At 34.6% G+C, this 21,519-nt stretch overlaps 1 protein-coding gene across 6 annotated transcripts; it reads left to right on the forward strand.

Moving 5' to 3' along the window:
• Positions 1-15,047: 15,047 nt before the first annotated feature.
• LOC137961848 (low-specificity L-threonine aldolase 1-like) lies at positions 15,048-19,156 on the forward strand. Of its 6 annotated transcripts, none has more exons than XM_068808466.1 (11): positions 15,218-15,302; positions 15,413-15,868; positions 15,960-16,442; positions 16,962-17,073; positions 17,215-17,265; positions 17,418-17,489; positions 17,589-17,721; positions 17,976-18,034; positions 18,202-18,302; positions 18,407-18,473; positions 18,560-19,156. In XM_068808466.1, exons 3-11 carry the CDS (start codon positions 16,000-16,002, stop codon positions 18,599-18,601), a joined length of 1,080 nt encoding a protein of 359 aa, XP_068664567.1. In that variant the 5' UTR covers positions 15,218-15,302; positions 15,413-15,868; positions 15,960-15,999; the 3' UTR covers positions 18,602-19,156. The 6 variants fall into 6 exon arrangements, with proteins under 6 accessions (XP_068664555.1, XP_068664567.1, XP_068664575.1 ...); XM_068808474.1 differs by having other exon boundaries at positions 15,413-15,788; positions 15,938-16,442; XM_068808460.1 differs by having other exon boundaries at positions 15,413-15,788.
• Positions 19,157-21,519: the final 2,363 nt, after the last annotated feature.

The raw sequence follows: 21,519 nt of genomic DNA on the forward strand, positions 1-21,519 counted from the left end.
GATTTCTGTACCCAGAAACGGAAACCCTACTCTCTTCAACTCCGTCGTCTGCAAGCCTGTTACTGTGCATTTGGGTCTCACTTGGAAGAAGAGTCTGGAGCCTGGTTTGCTTCATAAAAAGACCCCCCTTCAAGCTGATCACTCCTCCCGTCAAGCTTTTCTCTGAACTTCTCAAACATTTCTGCTTCGAGTAGTGTTAAATGAAGAGATACTTCATGAAGAAAGATGTAAATTATTAACCAGCTTTTGAATCTTCTAATGAGGTGCAAAAGAAACCCTAGGCTTGTCATATTTTTCTTGTTGTGGTTGTAAAATGGCCAATCTTGCTTTTGTTGCTATATAATATGATATCTAGGTCAACCTCCTCACTACCTTAATTACATCTAGGCTTATGAAGGTTAAGTTTTTAAGAACTCTTGTATCACCTTGGATTTATTAGCTATGCTTCAGTATCCTATGTTTGCTTCACACCTCAAAAAGGATCATATGAATGAGACAAGAGATAAAGATGGAACAATCTTGAATTAATTAGATTGATTAAATTTGACTAATTCCATTATGGCATGATCCTTTAATAGTTTATGACTTAGTACATTGAAACATCATTAACATAAAATATCTCATTATATAACCTAAGTGAAAAGGGAGACACATCTATTTACCATTTCATTTTTTTAAAAATAAATATAAAGTTTAAATAATTTTGCACAAAATATATAATTATGTTAATTAAAGTATAAATGTAATTAAAATAAAAAATATAATAATATATTTAACATTTTTAATCAAATAAAAGTATTTTAAATTAATATGTCACTAACCATTTTTCAATAAACCCTTTAATAGACTTGATTTTTTTTTTATCAAGATGTGTGCATGTGATTGCAATTTGTTGATTGGACCCACTAATATTTTCTTCCTAGTTTCTAATATTTTTAATTGGGTGAACCATTTTCATTATTTTTCTCTTGGTACTCCCCCTTTGTAATGCTTATGAGATTAACTTTTATATGAAAATTAAGAGGAAGATACCCATTTGGGTCTTTATCATTTTCAAATTCACACTTGATTCCCTTGTTGATGTAGTTGTATACATAGTGGTAAGTAACATCAGTCGAGAAAGGGGAGAGGGAGGGGTGGAACCCCCATCTTCCATTGGCAATGGGCAAGGTGAGGGTCTTTCCCCTATTGACATCAAAAGGGGAAGGGTTGGGTTTCATCCCTACTCCCCCATTGTAAAGGGAAGGTTGGGGGAAAGTTGAACTAGCCTTGGTCATCTCACCCGGTTGGTTTTAATAAAATTGTTAAAATCTAATTATAATTATTAAATGATAGTAAAATCTAAAGATGAATGATTTACTTATACTAAATTGCTATTATATTAACATGAATAAATTTAATTTGATTTTTTGAAATAAATTTATTAAAATAATATATGTAACTTAAAAGAATTAAAATAATATTATTTTTTAGAATTTAAATTTAAATTATTTTAAATAAATAACCAAAAAATTATTTTTTGAATTTTTCATCTTTCAAAAATTCCTCAATTTTAATGAAATTTTAAAAATATTTTAATAAAAATAATAAATTTTAAAAGGAAAAAAATAAATTAAAAATTAAAAAATTAAAAATAAAAACTTTAAAATATAATAAAAATTATTTTAAATGGAAGAACATGATGTTGAAGCTAAAAGGTGTAGACACCTTTATAATATCTTAAAGTTTTATAAAAAATAATAAAATAAATATTAATTCATTAAAATTGCACCCAAAAAATTAATTAATTGGAATTTTAAATATATTAAATAATTTAAAATATAAAAAATATTATTTTAAATAATAAATGATTAAACCAAAAATAATTAATTTCACTCTTGAGAAAATTTCTTCCATTTTTTCTTGTGTTTCTTAGAACTTCAATTTATTTCAGTGTTTTAGCACAAAGATAATACTTTTATATTTATATAAAAATTCTTTATTTATATTTATCATTAATTATTATTTATAAAATTATAAAAATTTAATAATTTTGATGATTATTACATGCCTTAAGTGGTTTAAGAACTTTTTTGGGTTTTTTAAAAAAATTATATTACTTCTATAATACCATTTAATGTCCATTTTAACTTTGAATATGTATCAGTATTTTCTAGTAAATAAAAAAATACAATCCCATCATTTCTCTTGTTCCTTCCTTAAAAGCTATGTTAGGAATGGGCAATGATAGTTTTAACATTGAGGTAAAGGTAATTCTAGAGTTAGCAAGTCTAATTATAGCTTTAGAAAAGTTTTTTAGAAGTCCCAAGTAGTTGCAGTGAAATAAAATTCCAAAGAGGGAAGTAAAATAGGATATAATAACTATAATAATATTTTAATACAAAATTTATTATACTTTTAATAATAAATAATAATTTAAATTTAAGATAATTTCATTTTAATTATTTAAATATCAAAGTTAAATTATTTAAATGTATTGGCTTAAAGTTAATCGATCTATATTGATATAATAATTATTTCAATCATTTGACCTATAATTGATCTAATTATGGGAATTTTTATTTTTAAATGTATACAATTTATGAAATTATTTCAATTAAAGGGTGGTAAATTTCTAATATATTTATCAAGAACTTCATGATAATTTTTTTCTAAAATTAGTCAATACAATTAAGGCCCCATGATGAATAACCTCCATTATATGAAGTTTAGGTTTATATCGACTTTCAAATTTTTTTGCTAGATGATCCCTTCAAGTTGGGGCCAGACCACTACTTTTGTTTCCATTCACTCTTAAAATGATCAAAGCCTTGGTCATTGGTGAGGGGTGGGTTAAAAAATAATTTTTTATTAAATTATTGTAAAAAATAGTAATTTTAACATTGGAAAAGGGGATAAATTAAACAAGTCAAATCAATAGAAAGTCAAAAGTATAAAATAAATAATATTTATAATATTTATTTTTTAGTTTATTATATTATATGCATTATTATAATACTACTAAAATTATAATTATTATCATTGTGTATAGTTGTTATTATTATTATATTATTATTATTATTTTAGTAGAATTATAAAAAAATTATTGATCATATTATTACAATAAATAATTTATACACAATTACTATTATAATTTATTATTAGATTATTAATTTTTATTACTATATTTTTAGTAATATAATAATTTTAGAAAAAAAGATTAGACTTTTCTGATGCTTCACTTGAGCATGCATCGAAGCCACTGAAGAAAACAAAGAGGAATATGAAGATGGAGAAGTTGCGGGCCTGGGTGGCATTTAAGAGGAGGTGAATTGAGTATAAAATTAAAAATAACCGCTTAGGTGTAATTAAAAGCAAGTAATAAAAATTCTAAGCACATATACACAACCATAAAGAGGCAAAAATAAATAAAACAATTGTAGTCGATATTTCTCTAGTGGTAATCACTATCCTAGAACCCTTGAAAAAAATTACTAATTTACTCTATTAGAAAAATTATGAAAAGCTCAATTGGCTCTCTTTAAGCCAAGTGTAATACCCAAGTATATCTTCTCAATCTCTTCAAAAGAGATCTTAATATAACTAGATTGTGGCTCTACTGGACACTTTCCTTCTAGATTTAAGATTATATAAAACATTTTTCAAAATAAAGTGAAAATACAAAAGAGAAAAAAAAAAAGTTTACATTTTTGCAAAAACAACCCTATCCTAGCGAGATCCACGCTTCCAAACTCTAAGCTTGTGGAGCTTAATGAAACTAGGAATACCAAGAAATATGAAGAGAATTTGGAAATATAGGCATGTTTGATCTTTTTCTCATGCAAATGGGTAAAATTAGAAATTGAGACACAAAAACCTTTCTTCAAATGTTTGGTATGCCAATATATGCTCAGTCCATTCTCAAGGACAAGTTTGGGTCCCTATTTATACATTTCTTGGCGAAACTAGTCATTTCTTTACCATTGTTCAAAAGTCTACACATGGTTGTTGATTGATCAATCATCTCCCAATCACTATATTTTTTAGTTTTTATGGCCTTATGATCAATTATAACATCAATCAACCACTTTGCAACCTTTTGTAGATTTGATTGATTAATCATGCTTTTATACCCTTGATAGATCATACTTCAATTTTGCTTGGCAATATTTTGTAAAATCGATTATGTTAAGAGGATGATTGATCATGTTTTATAATTCTTTCCTAGCAACATTTTATATGATAGATCACGCTCCATAAAGGATGACTTACCATGCCTAGCTACTTTTAGGATTGTCACTCATGCTTCATAAAGAATGATTGATCATACATTGTAACTTAATGATTCAAAAATATTTATATGATATTTTTAAATATAGTTTTAGAAAAGATTGCATGTCCTCTGCTCCAAACATATTTTTACCTGAGAATTGGAATCTGGCTATCTATGCTTTGACATTGCTAGAGTTCTTGAGACTTTGTATGACACTTAGACTATAAATCTTCAAGTCCTTATGTTTCCACTTCATGTAGGTTTTTCTTTGCAGTAACATTTCTTCAATGATTTTTTGCTTTAGGTTTTAACTAGGCAACTTGATTTTTTCACTATCTTGTCTTGAGCTTTTGCCATAGACCACATAATTGTGTTGGGTGACATATGTCTAACATAAACCAATAACATCATTAGTATCACAATTTGATGCTACTCATTTTGTTATTAAAATAATGGACACTAACATCATTTTACTCATTGGTATAAAAATCTCCTTCTCTTTTATGATGACAAAATCTCTAGCTTGAAGTCTATACAAATAAAAACTCTTTGATGATAATTTTGGAAGTGTTATATTATTACCAATATATAATGTTTGTGTGCTTATTCCAAACTATATCAATCATAAGAAATGAAGCCCTAATTTTCTATCATTACAACATGAGAATTTAACTCCTTAAATATGGGTTTCCCCTAGATTTGTTTTTGCATGGTAACTTACTCCCCCTTGATCTACGCATTCATGGTACTTCATTTTATTTTATTGCTATTTAGTGTTGACTCCCCTTTTATCTATGCTATACTTTTTTCTCCCTTTTTGTCACCATGAAAAGGTTGGATACAACCAAACAGGTTTGGGATACATGTGTCAAATTGTACTCTAGCACATACAGTCTACAAAAGTTGTATGATGTCTTCCAAAGTATGTTTAATACTAAACAAATGAGACAATTTACATGAGTACTTGGGATTCAGAGGGGTTATTCTAGAATAGAAGGTAGCTCAACCTAACTTCATCGATGTCTCTATTCAAGACAAGCAGAATGACATCTTAGCAACCATTATCTATTTAGAAAATATTAAGCCTTATCTTGAAGTTGCTAAAACTCAACTCCTTGGCTCCTCCGCTATTCCCACATTTGATGATGTATGTGGCACCTTACTCCGCATTCTAGATTCTTCTTCCCCCTCTCCTACTTAAGTATCATCAGCCATGTACTTCGGTAATAGGGCACATCTTCTACCAACTGAGGTTGTGGTAGAAGTTATAGAGGAGGTCAAGGGAGAGGTGGAAGGACTAGTCCCCCTATAACAAACTATAAGGAATGCACTCACTGTGGGAGGTTCAACCACTCCATCGAACTGTTGGAAACTCCTTGACATGCTAGAATGGTCGATGGCTAATCAAGCCTCAGCTAGTGGCACAAAGGAGGACAAGTTTGCAGCATAGTCAGACAAAAAGACCTTCATTGATGATGAGTATGACCTATTCCACATGATGAAAACTCTTATGGTCTCTTCTCCGAGCTCCTCCACTATTATCGCTGCCACCACTGCTTCAGGCGTACTATCTGCCACTACCTCCTCTTCATCCTGGATTATTGACTCAAGGGCCTCCGAGCATCTCATAGGTAACAAAGGTCTACTATATTCTTTCTCTCCTAGCCTTTCCGATAAATTTGTTACCATAGCTAATGGATCCCAAACCAAAGATCTCGGGAAAGGATCCACCTTTTTTACCCCATCACTTCTACTTATAGATATCCTCTTTGTTCCTACCTTTCCCTTGAACCTATTGTCTGTCTGTCTGCTTACTAAACATTTTAACTGCTCCATCACCTTCTCACCCTCTTCTTGCGTGTTTCAGGATCTAACAACGAAGAGGGTGATTGGTGGAGGCCATGAACAAGGGGGCCTCTACTACCTGGACTTGCCTCAAATAAATGCAATCCCAACCAAGAACACCGAGGCAAGATTATGGCACAATCGGTTAGGACATCCCTCAACACTATCTCTTCACCTTCTCTTTTTAGCATTCAAAAATTTGTCAAATTTGAACTATGAAGTGTGCCAACTGAGCAAATACCAGAGGACCACATATTCACCTCAGATTAAACTAAAAGGTGATGGTCCTTTTTCCATGATCCACATAGATGTATAGAGACCATTGAGTGTCTCAAACATTTCCAGAGTTAAGTACTTTATCACATTTATTGATGATTTTACTCGTGTCATATAGATATTCCTCTATAAAGAGAGATCTAAAATTTTATCCATTTTTAAGTCCTTTCATGCTATGGTGGTCACTCAATTTGGTAAGAAAACAAAAGTACTCCACTTTGATAATGCCAAAGAATATCTTTCTGGTGACCTTGACTCCTTTCGTCACAAAAATGGCATTATCCATCAGATGTCTTGTGTCTACACCCCTCAACAAAAAGGTGTAGCGGAACAGAAGAACTGTCATCTCCTACAGGTAGCCTACAACTTATTATACTTCATGAAAGTACCAGACTTCTACTGGCCACCTGCCATACTTATTGTGTACTTTGTCATTAATAGGTTAACCCCATCTCTCCTAGGTCATAAATCTACATACTCGTTATTATTTTAAATGATGAACCTTTTTTGTTTCCATTGAGAGTCTTCGGGTGTGCATGTTTTGTTCATATTATATCATCTCAGCAAAGTAAACTTGATCCGAAATCTATCAAGTGTATCTTCTTAGGATACTCTCGCACACAGAAAGGTTATGTGTACTATAATCATACTCTCCAAAGGTTACTTGTGTCTAGGGATGTGACCTTCTTTGAAGACACTTCATACTACTTCGAAAATGATCCTCTAGGTCTCTCATTTGTACAAGCCTCTCCCTGATCGGTTGTGCCTCGTGCTACAGAAACTCTTCAACCCCCTGAAGCATTGGCTGATACCACACCTGCGAAGTTTATAGATCTCACTAAGGTAATTCCATCTCCACCTACTCATATTCCATTTGGACTACAATATGATACTTGGCATATCGCCTTAAGGAAAGAACTCAAGACTTGACCTAGGCCCTCTAATTCTCACCCCATATCTAATTTGGTGTCTCACCATCGTTTGTCTTCTTCATGTTGTTAATTTCTTGCATCTATCTCCTCCATCTCTATACCACAACCCTATCTGGAGGTTTTGAGGCATCCAAGATGGAAGACGACCATGGAAGAAAAAAATGCACGCACTATATGAGAATCTGACATGGGCTTTAGTTCCTCTTCCTTCAAGCAAGAAATCCGTTGGATGTAAGTGGGTATATGTTAAGGAATAATCCTACATAGATTAGTGAGATCAAAGATCTTTAGTTTCTTAGTTGGCAGAAGAGGTTTCCTAGGTTGGCTAGGCCTTAGACCCAATTTAACATGGTACCAGAGCTGGTACTCGTATGTGGGCCTCCACCCAAATTATCCACTTGCCTACATGTGAGGGCCTCCACCTAAATTATCCACGTGCCTACACGTGAGGGGGAGTTTTAAGAAATAGTCTCACATGGATTAGTCATATCAAAGATCTTGAGTTTATTAGTTAGCATAAGAGGTTTCCTAAGTTGGCTAGTCATTTTGGGATATGCCTTGGATCCAATTTAATAGTATATACAACTAAACATAATTCGAATGGATCAATTGCTCGCCTTAAAGTACGCCTCATTGCAAAAGGCTATACTCAATACTATGGAATTGATTATAAGTAAACATTCTCTTCGGTGGTAAAATTAAACTCGATACGTATATTGTTATCCCTTGCTGCTAATTCTTCCTGGCTGGTCTATCAGCTTGATGTGAAAAATGCTTTCCTAAATGGGGATATTAAAAAAAATTATATGCAACAGCTACTTGGATTTGTGGTTGAGGGGGAATCGGTATGTTGATTGAATAAATCTTTATTTGGTCTGAAACAATCTCCTCATGCATGGTTTGATAAATTTAGCCAATCACTTATTTACCTCTATGTGACAAGATCAGATATCTCATATGCAGTAAGTGTGGCAAGTCAATACATGCACAAATCGTAACTTACTCATTGGCATGCATTGAAAACAATATTTGAAAGGAACTCTAAGAAGAGGGTTTCTCTATGAAAACTATGGTCTCTTCAACATAGAAGGGTTCTCGGATGCAGACTGGGTTGAATCCCCAAATGACAAAAAATCCACGTTTGGGTATTGTACAATGGTTAAAGGAAACTTGGTTACATGGTGAAGTAAGAAGCACACACACAATCAGTGAGCTTCGATGGATCATGTCCCTTCTTATTGAACTGGGATTCTATGAAGGAGCTTCTATGGATCTATGTTGAGATAATCAAGCGGTGATCTATATTACTTAAAATCTAGTCTTCCATGAAAGAATACCACTTTATACGAGAAAATTTGTAAGCCGATATATTATTCCTCAAACATATCTCCTCACAAGGACAAGTCGTAGACATCCTCACAAAGCCTGTCACTCACAAAATCATGCCCATAATTTGTAGCAAGCTGGGCATTTATGATTTTTTCTCACCACCAGTTTGAGGGAGTGTTAGAAGATGGGCTCAAGCATACACGAGTATGGAGAAGCCCAAAGGGCTTATAGACTTTGTAACATCCTCTCAAAAACTATAAATAGAGGCGTTTGGCTTGGGATAGAGCATCAAGTCTCTCTCCCCTTCTCTCAATTCATCCAAACTCTCTTACCCTAAAGGCTCTCTCCTATCCTCTCTTTCACCTTTCTCTACCTGAATTTTCTCTCTTTGTCTCTTTTTCTCCTCTTCTCTCACTCTCTTACTTTTCTCGAGGTTCTAATCACGGGGTCCTAAATTTAACAAAGCCAAACAGACCTAGGATCGAGCCTAACTCAAACTGTTCACAAACTGGGTCAGTTCGATGCCACCCTTATGCATAGTCTTAGAGCAACAGTAAATTATAGAGCTACCACTACTCCACAAAGCCTACACAGAAGATATCCCCATTTGAATGTTGTTCACTTAGGTTTTGTTTGGAACCCCTAGAAAAGAAAAGGAGAAAGAAAGTGATTTTCTATTGTTTGGCAACAGAGAATCATGGAGAAAAAAAAATGAGAGAGATATATAGTTTCTCTCGTAGTTATAATATTTTTCATCTTAAAATGATGGAATTCTAAGAGAAAAGAAAATAAATATAAAGGGGTAGAGAAAATTTTATTGGGCTTATAAATAAAGGAGCGGTTTAGATAAAATAAAGGAGCAACTATAGATGAGATAGGAAAAACCGTTAGAATTCAAACAGAGGAATATCTACCCATTTTTCAGAATCATTCGCTATCACTAGAACTAAAACGTGGTCACGATTTGTCTAGAGTTTATGAATATCTGGTTTTCGAAACCATGTTGAGAGCATGCACATTTGCTTGGACAGGAAGTGTTTCCATTATGAGAAACTTTTAGTTTCCTTGGCATCGCCAATGAAGAGTCGGTGTCATGACCTAAAAGTTGGAGAAAAGTTTCTCCGACAAAGAAAGTGACCAGAACTTTCCATGGAAATGGGAATCAGTTTTCGACTAGGATTAGGTAAGTTAGGATTAGTGTTAAATCATGCTTAATAAAGTTAATGAAAAAGCAAATCTAACAAAATGGATCTAAAAGGCTTCATTCTTCAATCATTGCTAAAATTCCATCAAAGAGAAATTTTAAAAAATAAAAAAATAAAGATTTATCAAACGAATAAAGGAGCAACTGTAAATGAGACAAGAAAATAAGAACAAATATCTAAACTATCATCGGCCCCTCCAAGTTGGATAGATGGTGATTCTTTGTTTTGCCTTTTGTTTCTTCGTCTCTTTTCTAATGAATACTTCCTCAATCAGGCAACACTGATCATGTCTGCTTCACCAAATCCCTTCCCATGAAACCAATGAATATCTCCAGTCCACGCAGTCGACGACGTCATGAAATGTGCCTCCTTCCGATTGCCTATTTGGGTGAGATGGAATCACAGCCCTTTCCGTTGTTACCTCCCTTGGAAAGCTCACCCCTTCTTTCTACCTAACACAAGACCAGCACAGTGGTAACAATAAATATCATTTTAATCCTTCATGTATAGCCATGAATGGATGGATCAATCTAAAAAAATAGGCCTGTCTGAGAATGTTCCGAGTTTTGCTTTTTCAAACATGTGGCCTCTGTTGTAGGTTTATGTACAAAATGGAGGTAGAGAAGGTGGCATTGTAAGTGGGCACAAATGTCAACAGGAGAGAAGTGCATGCTTCTTCCTCATATGTGCATTACGAGGAAACTATAATAGATAAATATTAAATTTAGGATATGTAATCGATCCCTATACAAACTAGTTGATCTCTTTGGGTGGCAAGAAATAAGTTACATATGTGGGCATCCAAACAAGATAAAAGAAACATTTTTTTATTTTTTTCTTTTATCTTTCTTTTCTATTCTTTTCTAGTAGTTCCAAACAGACCTTTAATGGCTACATGGGTGGGTTTCGGGCAAGCTAGGGCATAACATTTCATGCACGATATCGAACCACCAAAAATCTGAAATGCAATAGACATTCTATAAGTATTATGTAACATCTTTTTTCATGGGCAGTAATACTTCATTAAACTGAGTGAAGTTTAATATTAAAATTACTACTCACTTAAGAGATTCATTGCTCAGCCTTACAAATTAATGGTCTCTCTTAACAATTATTTATGTAGTACTATTCCTGGCTAACTCTTCTTACATAGCAAAAAAAAAAAAAAACTGTATCTTATATTTGTTGAACTAGGTAGATTTGTTCTTGTCATTTTGCTTTATCTCTTTGATTCTCATTCTTTTATATGACATGCAACATAACATCCTATTTTCGATTGGCATGTTAAAAGCATTAAAATGTTCTCAAATAAAAAATAAAGAAAGGAAAAAAAAACTCTTCGTATTGAGCAAGTTTTTGAAGGATCTCCTGTTTCTTTGGCTTAACAGGAAGGAGAGTGTTAAAGAAACCTAAAGTTACTGTTCTTCTCTCCTCTTCCATGATCGCCATAAATTCTTTCTTACCTTTTGTTTTTGGTGGAGTTAGGGGTAGCTTTTTTTGTTTTTGCCAGAGCTACGGACAAAGAATATGTAAACTTCTGCAAGTTCCGGAAGCTACGTGGTATAATGGAGTGTGTTGTGGAGAAGATGACAAGCGGAGGATCCATCTTCCCATATGTCGCGAACCTTTCTTCCAAAACACATCTGGGAAGAACTTTCCTTCTCAAGCCCTCATGTTTGTTCCAGATTCAGGACTTTCAACTGGAAGCCTATTCCCTGTCTATTCAGAGCCACTTGTCCACCATTGGGCCCTTGCCGAAGAAACAGCCGAAGACCTGCAATGGATTCCCACTACGAACCACAAGTGAAACCCAGGGAAGAAAACATTTCTCAAGTCGACATCTGATTCCACGTCTGCCTTAGGCTGCCGAACCTCCTTTCAGGGCCTTCACAGGCACTAAATCTAACTGAAAAGGAAAATTTAACAAACACCTTCTGGCATGATCCGGTACCTTTTCTTGATCTATGAAACCTCTACTTGTAGCCTTTTAATGGAGGCTGCGGTGAAAACTGATGAGTTTTTTGCTTTTGGGTTTTAAGAGATTAGACTTGGGAATCTCAGAGGAGAGAGAGCCTCGAAAGGGTTGATTGCTCTTCATGATACTTTGAAAAGCAAAAAAGGGTTACCATAGAACAGCTCCAACTCAAATGGAAACACATCAAAAAGGAAGTTTGCTTTGTGGACCTTCCTCTGCTCAAACCTTAGATTATAGGGCTTGCAATAGTAAACTAACCAAAAGAGTCCATGTAAAAATGGACCTGGAACAACAACTTGTGTCTCAACTCCAAAATCTGTTATTCATTCTATTGTCTAGCAAATAGATCTAAGTAGTGACTAAACCATCATATTAGTCTAGTGATGACCTCCAACCTTTGGCAATTGGCTACTACATCCATGGCTCATTGCTCCTCATGATATCCAATTTCAATAAACAAGCCCACAATGAATCAAGTGCAACTAATGTTTCTTTTTCAGATACCTTTATACATTGATGATGCTCTCTTGTTAGGCAAGCAACATCAATTACTTTGGGTAAATATAATTCCCTCATGGTTTTGCCCATAATGTTTTTGAGTCATTGATGATTTCTTGCAACAATTAGGTCAAAAAATCTTATTCATTCATACAACTGATCAATTGTTACCCCTACTACAAAAAAAATTGACCTTAAAAGTACAAAGATTGTTCTTAAAACATATACCTTAAGCCAAATGTAATCCCCAATTATATAATTTGATCTCTCCCTAAGAGATTCAACAGAAACTAGATTGTCGATCTAGTTGACACCCCCTTTCTAGATTTCTGGCTCTAGAATACCAATTGTTTTAATGTTAACGTACCAGAGAACCTCTAATAAAGAAAGTTAAACATACAAAAGAATAAAAGTAAACTTACAACTTTCTTTTGGAAAGATAATTATTCTCCAAATATTTAAGTACGGGAGATGATGTAGAAGAGCTTGAGAATGCTAAGGGCTGAGAAACTTGAGAGAATGATGTTATTTTCCAAGACAAACAACTAGTTTTCTCTCAAATGAGTTTGTATGAAAATTTCAATTGAAAAGGCTTTTGAAGGGCATTGAATTGACAATAAATGCTCATTGTTTAGTCCAATATGAGTTCGGGGGTCTACTTATAAGTTTCCTTGTCATGCTAGAATTCTAACTCTTAGAAAATCGGACATGAAACTCCTTTAAGGTGGTAAAATTTTATTTTTCTACTTGCATCATTTTAGCCTTTAGATACTTGCCACATTATCATACTCTCAAATAAGTACTCCTAAGTTTACAAAAAGTAATAGGAATGTGCCCAACATCTAGCATGAGTTAATTCTATTATTCACCCAAGAGGTATTTTTTGAGCTACTCTGAGAAAGTGAGTAGACTCTGTGCCCACAATTGGGCTACTTTTCCGCCTTTGAAATTGTGTGGGAGTATTTTTTACTATGACCATTTGACTGGAGTATGGATGGAGTTTTGTCGTATGGTTAAGAATGATTTTTTCTCTCAGTGTTATTATTCTAATTGGGTTTCTTGACAAGAACAAAAAGATCATCAGAGGGGGTGTTGGAAGATATAATGGACTGTTATTTTATACAAGAAGACCTTATATACCATTTGCAGCAAGTTGGGCGTTTATAATGTTCTCTCACCTCCAGCTTGAGGGGGAGTGTTGGAAGATGGGCCCAAGCCCATACGACCAAGGAAGACCCACACATCCAAATGTGTTAGAAAATGGATTCAAGTCCACACATCCAAGAGAGGTGAATGATGGGCTCAAGCCCACAAACCAAGGAAGGTCCACATAGTGGTGGCATGAGGCTAAATAAAAAGTCATCTCATAAATATGACATTGATGTGATTAGTTTAAGTTTTAGGAGCATATTTGTAATATTGTATTTTGTTCATCTATAAATTGAACTTCAAGGGGAGAGTTTGGATACAAGTCCATAACCTCTTTCTTTTTCATGTTTTCTCCCAAATATGTTGTCTTTTTTTTTCCATGAGCTAATCAATGAAGCTCTGAAAATCAACAAATTTGAACACTTCAATTTTGAAATTCTAAACTTAATCTACTTTAATCAAGCTTAAATTGAGACAAACGTGAATTTTAGAAGTCATTTACCCTAAATCAGAATTGAAAACATCAATTTCATATGTTGAACCCAATTTATGCTTCTTTTCATACATAATCAAATTCGAAATATGAAATTTAAGAACCCAATTAGTTTTAATCCAAAACTTCAAACACCACTAAACACCCTCAAATCGAGCAGGATAAAATTTCAAAATCCTAACGATTTAAAATATGAGCTTAGAATGCTTCGGTTCAAGTTAAAACTCAAAATGATCATGTGACGAGCTATGAGAAGGGAAAGTATAACCGAAATTAGGAAAATCAACAAGAGAGATGGAGAAAATGAGAAGGGACAACTCAGTTTCAAACTTTAAATCCAGAGATAGAAAACGTATCATCTAACCTAAGGGAATCTAAGGCTTCTCATTTTGAAAATCAAACAAGGAGGAGCATGAAATTAGAAGGGGTCAAAGAGGAGGGAAAAGGGGGATGACATAGTTTATGACTTACCTGTTCTTCTTTTTTGTTTTCTTTTTCATGTAATTACCTAAATGCCCTTCCGTTTTCATCTTATTCCATTCATATCCTTTCAAGATATGACACCCTTCCCACTACAAAAAAAAAAAAAAAAAAAATAGAATAATTTAGTCCTCTCTGATTTTTTGTCAATAGAAAAATAACTGCTAGTTTGAGTTAGGAAAGCTATAAATACCCCCACCAACCCACGAGTAAACAGAGACATGGATTATTTATTGGCATATATTCGAGCCACAACTTTATCATGTAAATTCCCTTTCAAAAATGTTTTAGAGAGAGAAAGAGAGTGATCTTACATTTGAAAAACCGATAGTACTCGTCAAAAAAATAATATAATATTTATATGGTATTAAAATAATATTAATTATTTTTACTTTAATTAAAACTATATATTATATTAAAATAGGTTATAGTATACAAAAAATGAAATTACTCGAATAAATATTTATAGTAAGTATATTTATTGGTATTAAATTAGATTTGAGGAGTGACGCATCATGCATCCACCAACACTGGAACAAACCTGAAAGCGTCTCTTTCCTACGTGACCGATAAGTACGTGCATTCTGTCTGATTGGGTACTCCACCAAAGCTGGTAAAAGAAAAAGGAAAGAATTCTACTGTAGCAGCAAGCACAGCCGGCGTTGTTGATGACCATTCTTGTTGTTGATAAGCAAATTCTGACAAAGCACTGGCCAAAACCAACTTCTCTTCCTCATCTTCCCCGAATTTAAATCTGGATGAACGTCTCGTGCAAATGCTATGAAAAAAGCCAAACCAAAAAGCCATTTTTAGGCACTCCTCTTCTTCTCCCCTTTGTTGCTGAGAGGGACTGGAAATCCTATCGTCTGTAAGCGCTTCTGGAGGCTTCTAATTCACTTTTTTCTTTTTCGTATCTATAAAATGTAAGAAAGCACTGCTCTATCAGAGTCGGTTCATCTTCATATGCTTTTTGTGTAGGTCTAACGTGATATTCAGTTGGCGACGTATTTGTGGCCGAGTATCCGACGAGGTTTGATGTCATTTGTTAGTTGAAAAGAAGAAGAGAACCGTACTTTTTCTTGTTCGTTTTTTTCCTTTTCTCATTTTTTTTCTCTTGCTACCCACCACCGAGCGGATTCGAGGAGTCGGGAGAGCAAGAGAAACTACTCATTCAAGTAGCTGAAATTGGGAAAGTTTATCAGGCGAGATAAAAATCTTATCTGTCCTAGTTCTTTTCCTTGCTGTCAACTGGACACTTTAATCCCCTTGTGAAAGCTTTACGGTGATTCTAGATTGCTCTCAAATCTGCTCCATTTTTAGCTGTCAGACTCTGTAGTTTCTTCGTTCCGAGTGGGTATGCCTCTTTTTTTGTTTGCTCGAGTTTCTTTTGCCATTGTCGAACGGTTGGAACAACCCAGGATCAGTCTCTGAATGGTTTAAGTTGTTGATATTTGAACTCTTTTACCTTCAAACAGCATAAGGAATTGTCCAAATTATTTACAGATTATTTGTAAATATTTATCAGTAAGAGAGCGGGAGGGCATCATCGGCATAATCCAGTGGCAATGGTGACCGGAACAGTGGACCTTCGATCAGACACCGTCACAAAACCCACAGAAGCCATGCGAGCAGCAATGGCGAGCGCCGAAGTAGACGACGACGTCTTAGGCTCGGATCCTACTGCCTTCCGCCTCGAATCGGAAGTGGCGCGAATCATGCGAAAAGAAGCCGCTATTTTTGTTCCTTCCGGCACCATGGGTAACCTCATAAGCGTCCTCGTCCACTGCGAAACCAGAGGCAGCGAAGTAATTCTGGGAGACAAATCCCATATCCACGTTTATGAGAACGGAGGCATTTCCACAATTGGGGGTGTGCATCCAAGAACCGTCAAGAATAACCCAGACGGAACCATGGATTTTGACTTGATTGAAGCGGCCATTCGAAACCCTGAGGACGAGCTTTACTACCCGACCACCAGGCTCATCTGTTTGGAGAATTCGCAGGCCAAGTAAGAAAACTCACTACCTTCTGCTCCTGCAAATTGCTGAAATTATTTATTTATGGGACTGCGAATTCCTTAAAATAGTGCATGGACACCATTAACGTTCCTTTTTCTGAACTTTGGAATACAGAGTAGTAGTACCTTTCAATTTTCTATTTTTTAAACTAGGTGTGGGGTGCCCAACAGAGAATGTTTGCCTCTGCGTCCTTCAAGGGCTTTCCTTTTTCTCTTTTTATTGACCTGCTGTGAGGGTAAGAAGTTTTGGTCGAGCTGAATCATATGAATGATAAACATTGGGTGGAAATGATAATGGCATTTAAAAAGGATCCTTTGGTTTCAGGCAGTAAATTCACTGGAGCCATACAGATTCTGCTAGTCCTCTCTGGAAAAGTCTCTTTTCATTTCATTTCACTTCCCTGAAATTGTACTTGAGATCTTGCATTACAGACGTCACTCAGTGCATATTTAGTCTCAATGGCTGCCATAACCATTCATGTCATACTGATGCTAGCATTTCAAGTGCAGTTGTGGAGGTAGATGCATCTCTGTGCAATATACAGACAGAGTTGGAGCATTAGCTAAAAAGCATGGTTTAAAGCTACACATTGATGGAGCACGCATATTCAACGCAGCAGTTGTAAGCAACTGCTTTCTATGTTTTGATGATGGTTTGAATAATCTATAAGATGATCATCAAAATGAATTTGAACCCTTATTGCATACTTCACTGATTGCTGCATCCATAAGTATCTAAGTTTCTACAAAATTTTTATGCTAGGCCCTGAAGGTTCCTGTTCACAGATTAGTTCAGGCTGCTGATTCAGTTTCGGTATCTTCATTTCTCTCTTCGTGATTATTTCGACCATAGTTGATTTTCTAAATGAAAGAATTACCTACACAAGTTCTGTTTTTTTTTTTTTTTCTGGTATCTCATTTAGCACATTCTTTGCATCTGCTTCTTCGTGTGGGATTCACAACCAGGTCTGCTTGTCCAAAGGGATAGGTGCCCCAGTTGGATCCATCATTGTAGGCTCAAAAAGCTTCATTGCAAAGGTGCATGATTGTTAGATTGCTTGTATTAACTAAGTTTCCTTTAACAAACGTTTTTATTTTTTTCATAGAATTTATCTCTCTATTACTTCCCAACTTCAGGCTAAGAGACTAAGGAAAACTTTAGGTGGAGGAATGAGACAGATTGGAATACTCTGTGCAGCTGCATATGTTGCATTGCAGGAGAACGTTGCAAAACTCCAAGATGATCACAGGAAAGCAAAGGCTTTAGCAGGTTCTCTCCATTCCTTTCACTTGCTCCAAGTCCAGAAGCTAAAAGTTTTTTTTATCTGTCAATACATTGGCAATTCCTTTACAATCTCTATTGACTTCATTTGCCCTTCTGGTGCATGAAGATGAAATAGCTTTTGCCTTGATCCACATATATCAATGCCCTAACTGTCATTAGTTATTAGACTGTTCCATGAGCACTGTCAATATGCGATTCAAGTGACTAAATATAAATTTCTGCTGCCCGACATGTTGCAGATGGACTGAGTCAAATCCATGGACTTAAATTGGATACTTCAAGTGTGGAGACCAATATGGTTAGTATCATTAAGGGTAGAGCTTCTAGAAACCAGTGCGATTTTCAGCTTGTCAAAATCTTGCTCCTGCTGAATCAACTGGATGAGTTTCTCAGACATCCAATATGCACTTAGAACTTTAACTTATCCCTGTATTACATATAAATTAAAATTGAATGGTTACGTAGGTATTCTTTGATGTCGTGGATGGTTCAACCGTCAAGCTGGAAAGGCTTTGCAAGATTTTGGAAGAGAATGGTATACTAGTGATGATTGCAAGCTCGTCAAGGTGAACTCATACTGGTCTTTCCATGCAAGTCGATTCTGTTTCTAGTGAATCGCTATATCGTACATAACTTATCATATACCTAAAAGAGGTTTTTGTTCCTTCAGCATTAGGATGGTTCTTCACCATCAAATCTCAGACACTGATGTCCAATACACACTGTCATGCATCCAGGTGACTGCAGCTTCTACTCATGCGCCCCTTCCTCTGGACTTCTGATCTCTATCCCAAACATCTGATTATTCGTCTTTATTTTGCAGCAAGGTGTTCTGCAACTCCAAGCTGAAGCTTACAACAAATGAAGGCACAGTGTGAGCGACTAAATTTCATTCTAAATAAGCAAATTCTAAATAAGCAATCTGTTGCAGTCTCTGTTGCAAAAGGATAACAGAGATATTTATGGTGTAAAAGCTTTCTTAGTCAAAGAAGTATCTGTGCTGAGTCCATATTTTTGGAATCAGCCACTAAAATTTGAAGATCTTAAGCATAATTAACTTGAATTGGCGATGGACTTGCATAAACCCACTGACCACCATTATCCATTTGCTTCTTCTTTGGAAGCTACTGATAAAGCCCTTGAATTGTCAAAGCCTGATCACAGATGTTGGATGGAAATGTGAAGGGCCATCAAGTGAAAAAAACAACAATGAGAGAGTTCTTTAGAACATCAAATTTGAAGCTTCCATGGAAACGTAAAAACAGTTGAGGACAAAAAAAGTCGTCAGAAACTTCATTTGTTAATGAAAGCCTTAAAAGATTCACATTTTTCTCATTTACTTATTGTACGCATCATGGCCATGTATTTTGCCTCAAGACTTTGTTTGTTACTTTTCCAAGTGATTAAATTTTCTTCTACAGTTGTACAATAACCAGAAGTCGATTTTCTATCATTAGGTGAACCAATCCAATTTGTATATGCAAAACCTTCAACATCGATATAACCATGACATTTATATAATAATATTTTATTTAGATTTTTCTTTAAATACCATAGAATCCTCTCCAATGAGACTGACAAGGTTGATGCATAAATTGATTGATGACACTTAAAAAATAAGAGATATTTGGTCTCATAATTGTAAGATAAATTAGTTTTCTAACCAACTATTGGAATCTATCAACATCAACATTATCACCCGATTCAACACAACGGTTAACATTGAGTACTATAGGTATATCGGCCAGTTTACGCCCAAGCATTCTAGTTCCTTTTAATAGATCAAGAAGATGCTTCATTTGAGACCAAATAATGTTGTAACTGGTTTGAAGAACTTCTATACCTAGAAAATATTTGAGTAACCCTAGGTTTTTTGTTTGAAAATCCTTATTCAATTTTTTTTTTCACTTGCTGAATCCCCATAGTGTCACTTCCTAGTTCGTATGATAAGAATATCATCAACACAAACAACTTTAAGAATCATTACCTGTTGTAGTTGTTTTTGTAAAGACTGAGTGATCACTTTCACATCTTCTGAACCCAAGGTGGATACAACTGTAGAAAATTTGTTAAATTAGGCACGAAGAGACTATTTCAACCTATAAATAGCCTAATTCAGACAACATACTTTCTTCCCTGCAACTACATAACCAAGTGGTTTTGAATCATATAAACCCCATAAATCACCATTCAAAAAAGTATTTTTAACATCTAACGAGTAGATAGACCATTTAAAATTGGTTGCTAGAGAGATAAGAACTTGTATCAAATTGAACTTGGCCACTATAAAGAAGGTTTCATCATATTCTATACCGTGAGATAATTTATATCTTTTAGCAACTAGCCTTGCCTTGTATCAAGCCACTATATTGTCAAAGTTATATTTTAGTATAAACACCCATTTGCAATTAGTTGTCTTCTTGGATGGGGAAAGAGAGGACAAGTCCCAAGTATGATTTTTATACATTGCTTGTATTTCTTTATCCATGGCAACTTTTTACCTTGGATCTTTTGAGGCCTTTTCATAAGTAGAAGGTATGATAGAAGATTATATAGTAGGTAAGAAGGAAGCACAACTCAAAGACAACCAATGAGTGAATAAAAAATGTGCAATAGGGTGAGAAGCACTTGAACAGGGTTATTTGCAAAGAGCAGTAGGTTTAATGTCATAAGAAGGTCCATCACAATAACAGAAGGTGGAAGTTAGAGTACCTCGGGAACATTTTGAGACTCTACAAGTGAGTGATCAACAATGGAAGAGACAAAAGCCTCGATGTTGATGTATATGGCAGTTCTTCTTATGGAATATTGTGATCCAATGAGACAACCAGTCTGGGCATCACTGCAGAAAATGGAAATACAAGAAGGGAACTAAATGAAAAATATGGTTGATCTTCAAACAATGTGACATCAATAGAAAGAAAGGTTTTCCTCATGATAGGGGAGTAACATACATACCCCTTCTGGTTTTTAGAATAATCTAAAAAGATACACTTGATAGTCTTAGATTGAACTTATTTTGGTGAGGACCCAAAGTATGCACAAATAATATGCATCCAAACACACGAGAACTTAGGGAAAAGGGGATGCATCAGTAGACAATTTTGAGAATAGTGTATCATATAACTCACTAGAAGGCATACGATTAATCAGAAAACGAGTTGTAAGTATAACATATGACAAATAATATCGTGGGACATTCATGGATAACATGAGTACTCTGGCAACTTTGCTAAGGTGTCTATTCTTCCTTTCTAAAACACCATTCTATTAAGGTGTGTAAGAACATGATGATTGATAAATAATGTCCTTCTGTTGACAAAGAACTTGAAACTGAGATGAAAATATTCTTTAGCATTATCAGACCTAAAAACTTGAGTTTTCTTTTGAGAATATTTTTCAACCATAGTATAAAAAAATTAAAGATAGAAAACACTTCAAAACTATCTTTCATCAAATATAACTAAGTAACTCTAGTATAATCATCCTTAAATATCACAAAATACTTTTGACTGTGAAATATTCAAGACATTCACAAGTCCCCAAATATCATAATGAACTAAAGCAAAAGAACTAGAAGACACATTGTTTTGCCTGGGTTGAAAAACAAATATGTGATGTCTCTTAAATTCACAAAACTCATAAGTTAATTTATAAATGGATTTAACTAAAGGAACTAATGTTTTTAAACTCAATAACGATGTATGACCCAATCGGTTATGTCATTGTATTGCTTCTTCATTTGTTATTGCTACAAGTATTAGAATGGAAGGATCTAGAAAG

This window comes from Aristolochia californica, unplaced genomic scaffold (genome assembly GCF_029961685.1).
Source record: "Aristolochia californica isolate CCGP_79_NKW_82.1479 unplaced genomic scaffold, dmAriCali1.0.hap1 SCAF_1, whole genome shotgun sequence".
Classification (NCBI taxonomy): domain Eukaryota; kingdom Viridiplantae; phylum Streptophyta; class Magnoliopsida; order Piperales; family Aristolochiaceae; genus Aristolochia; species Aristolochia californica.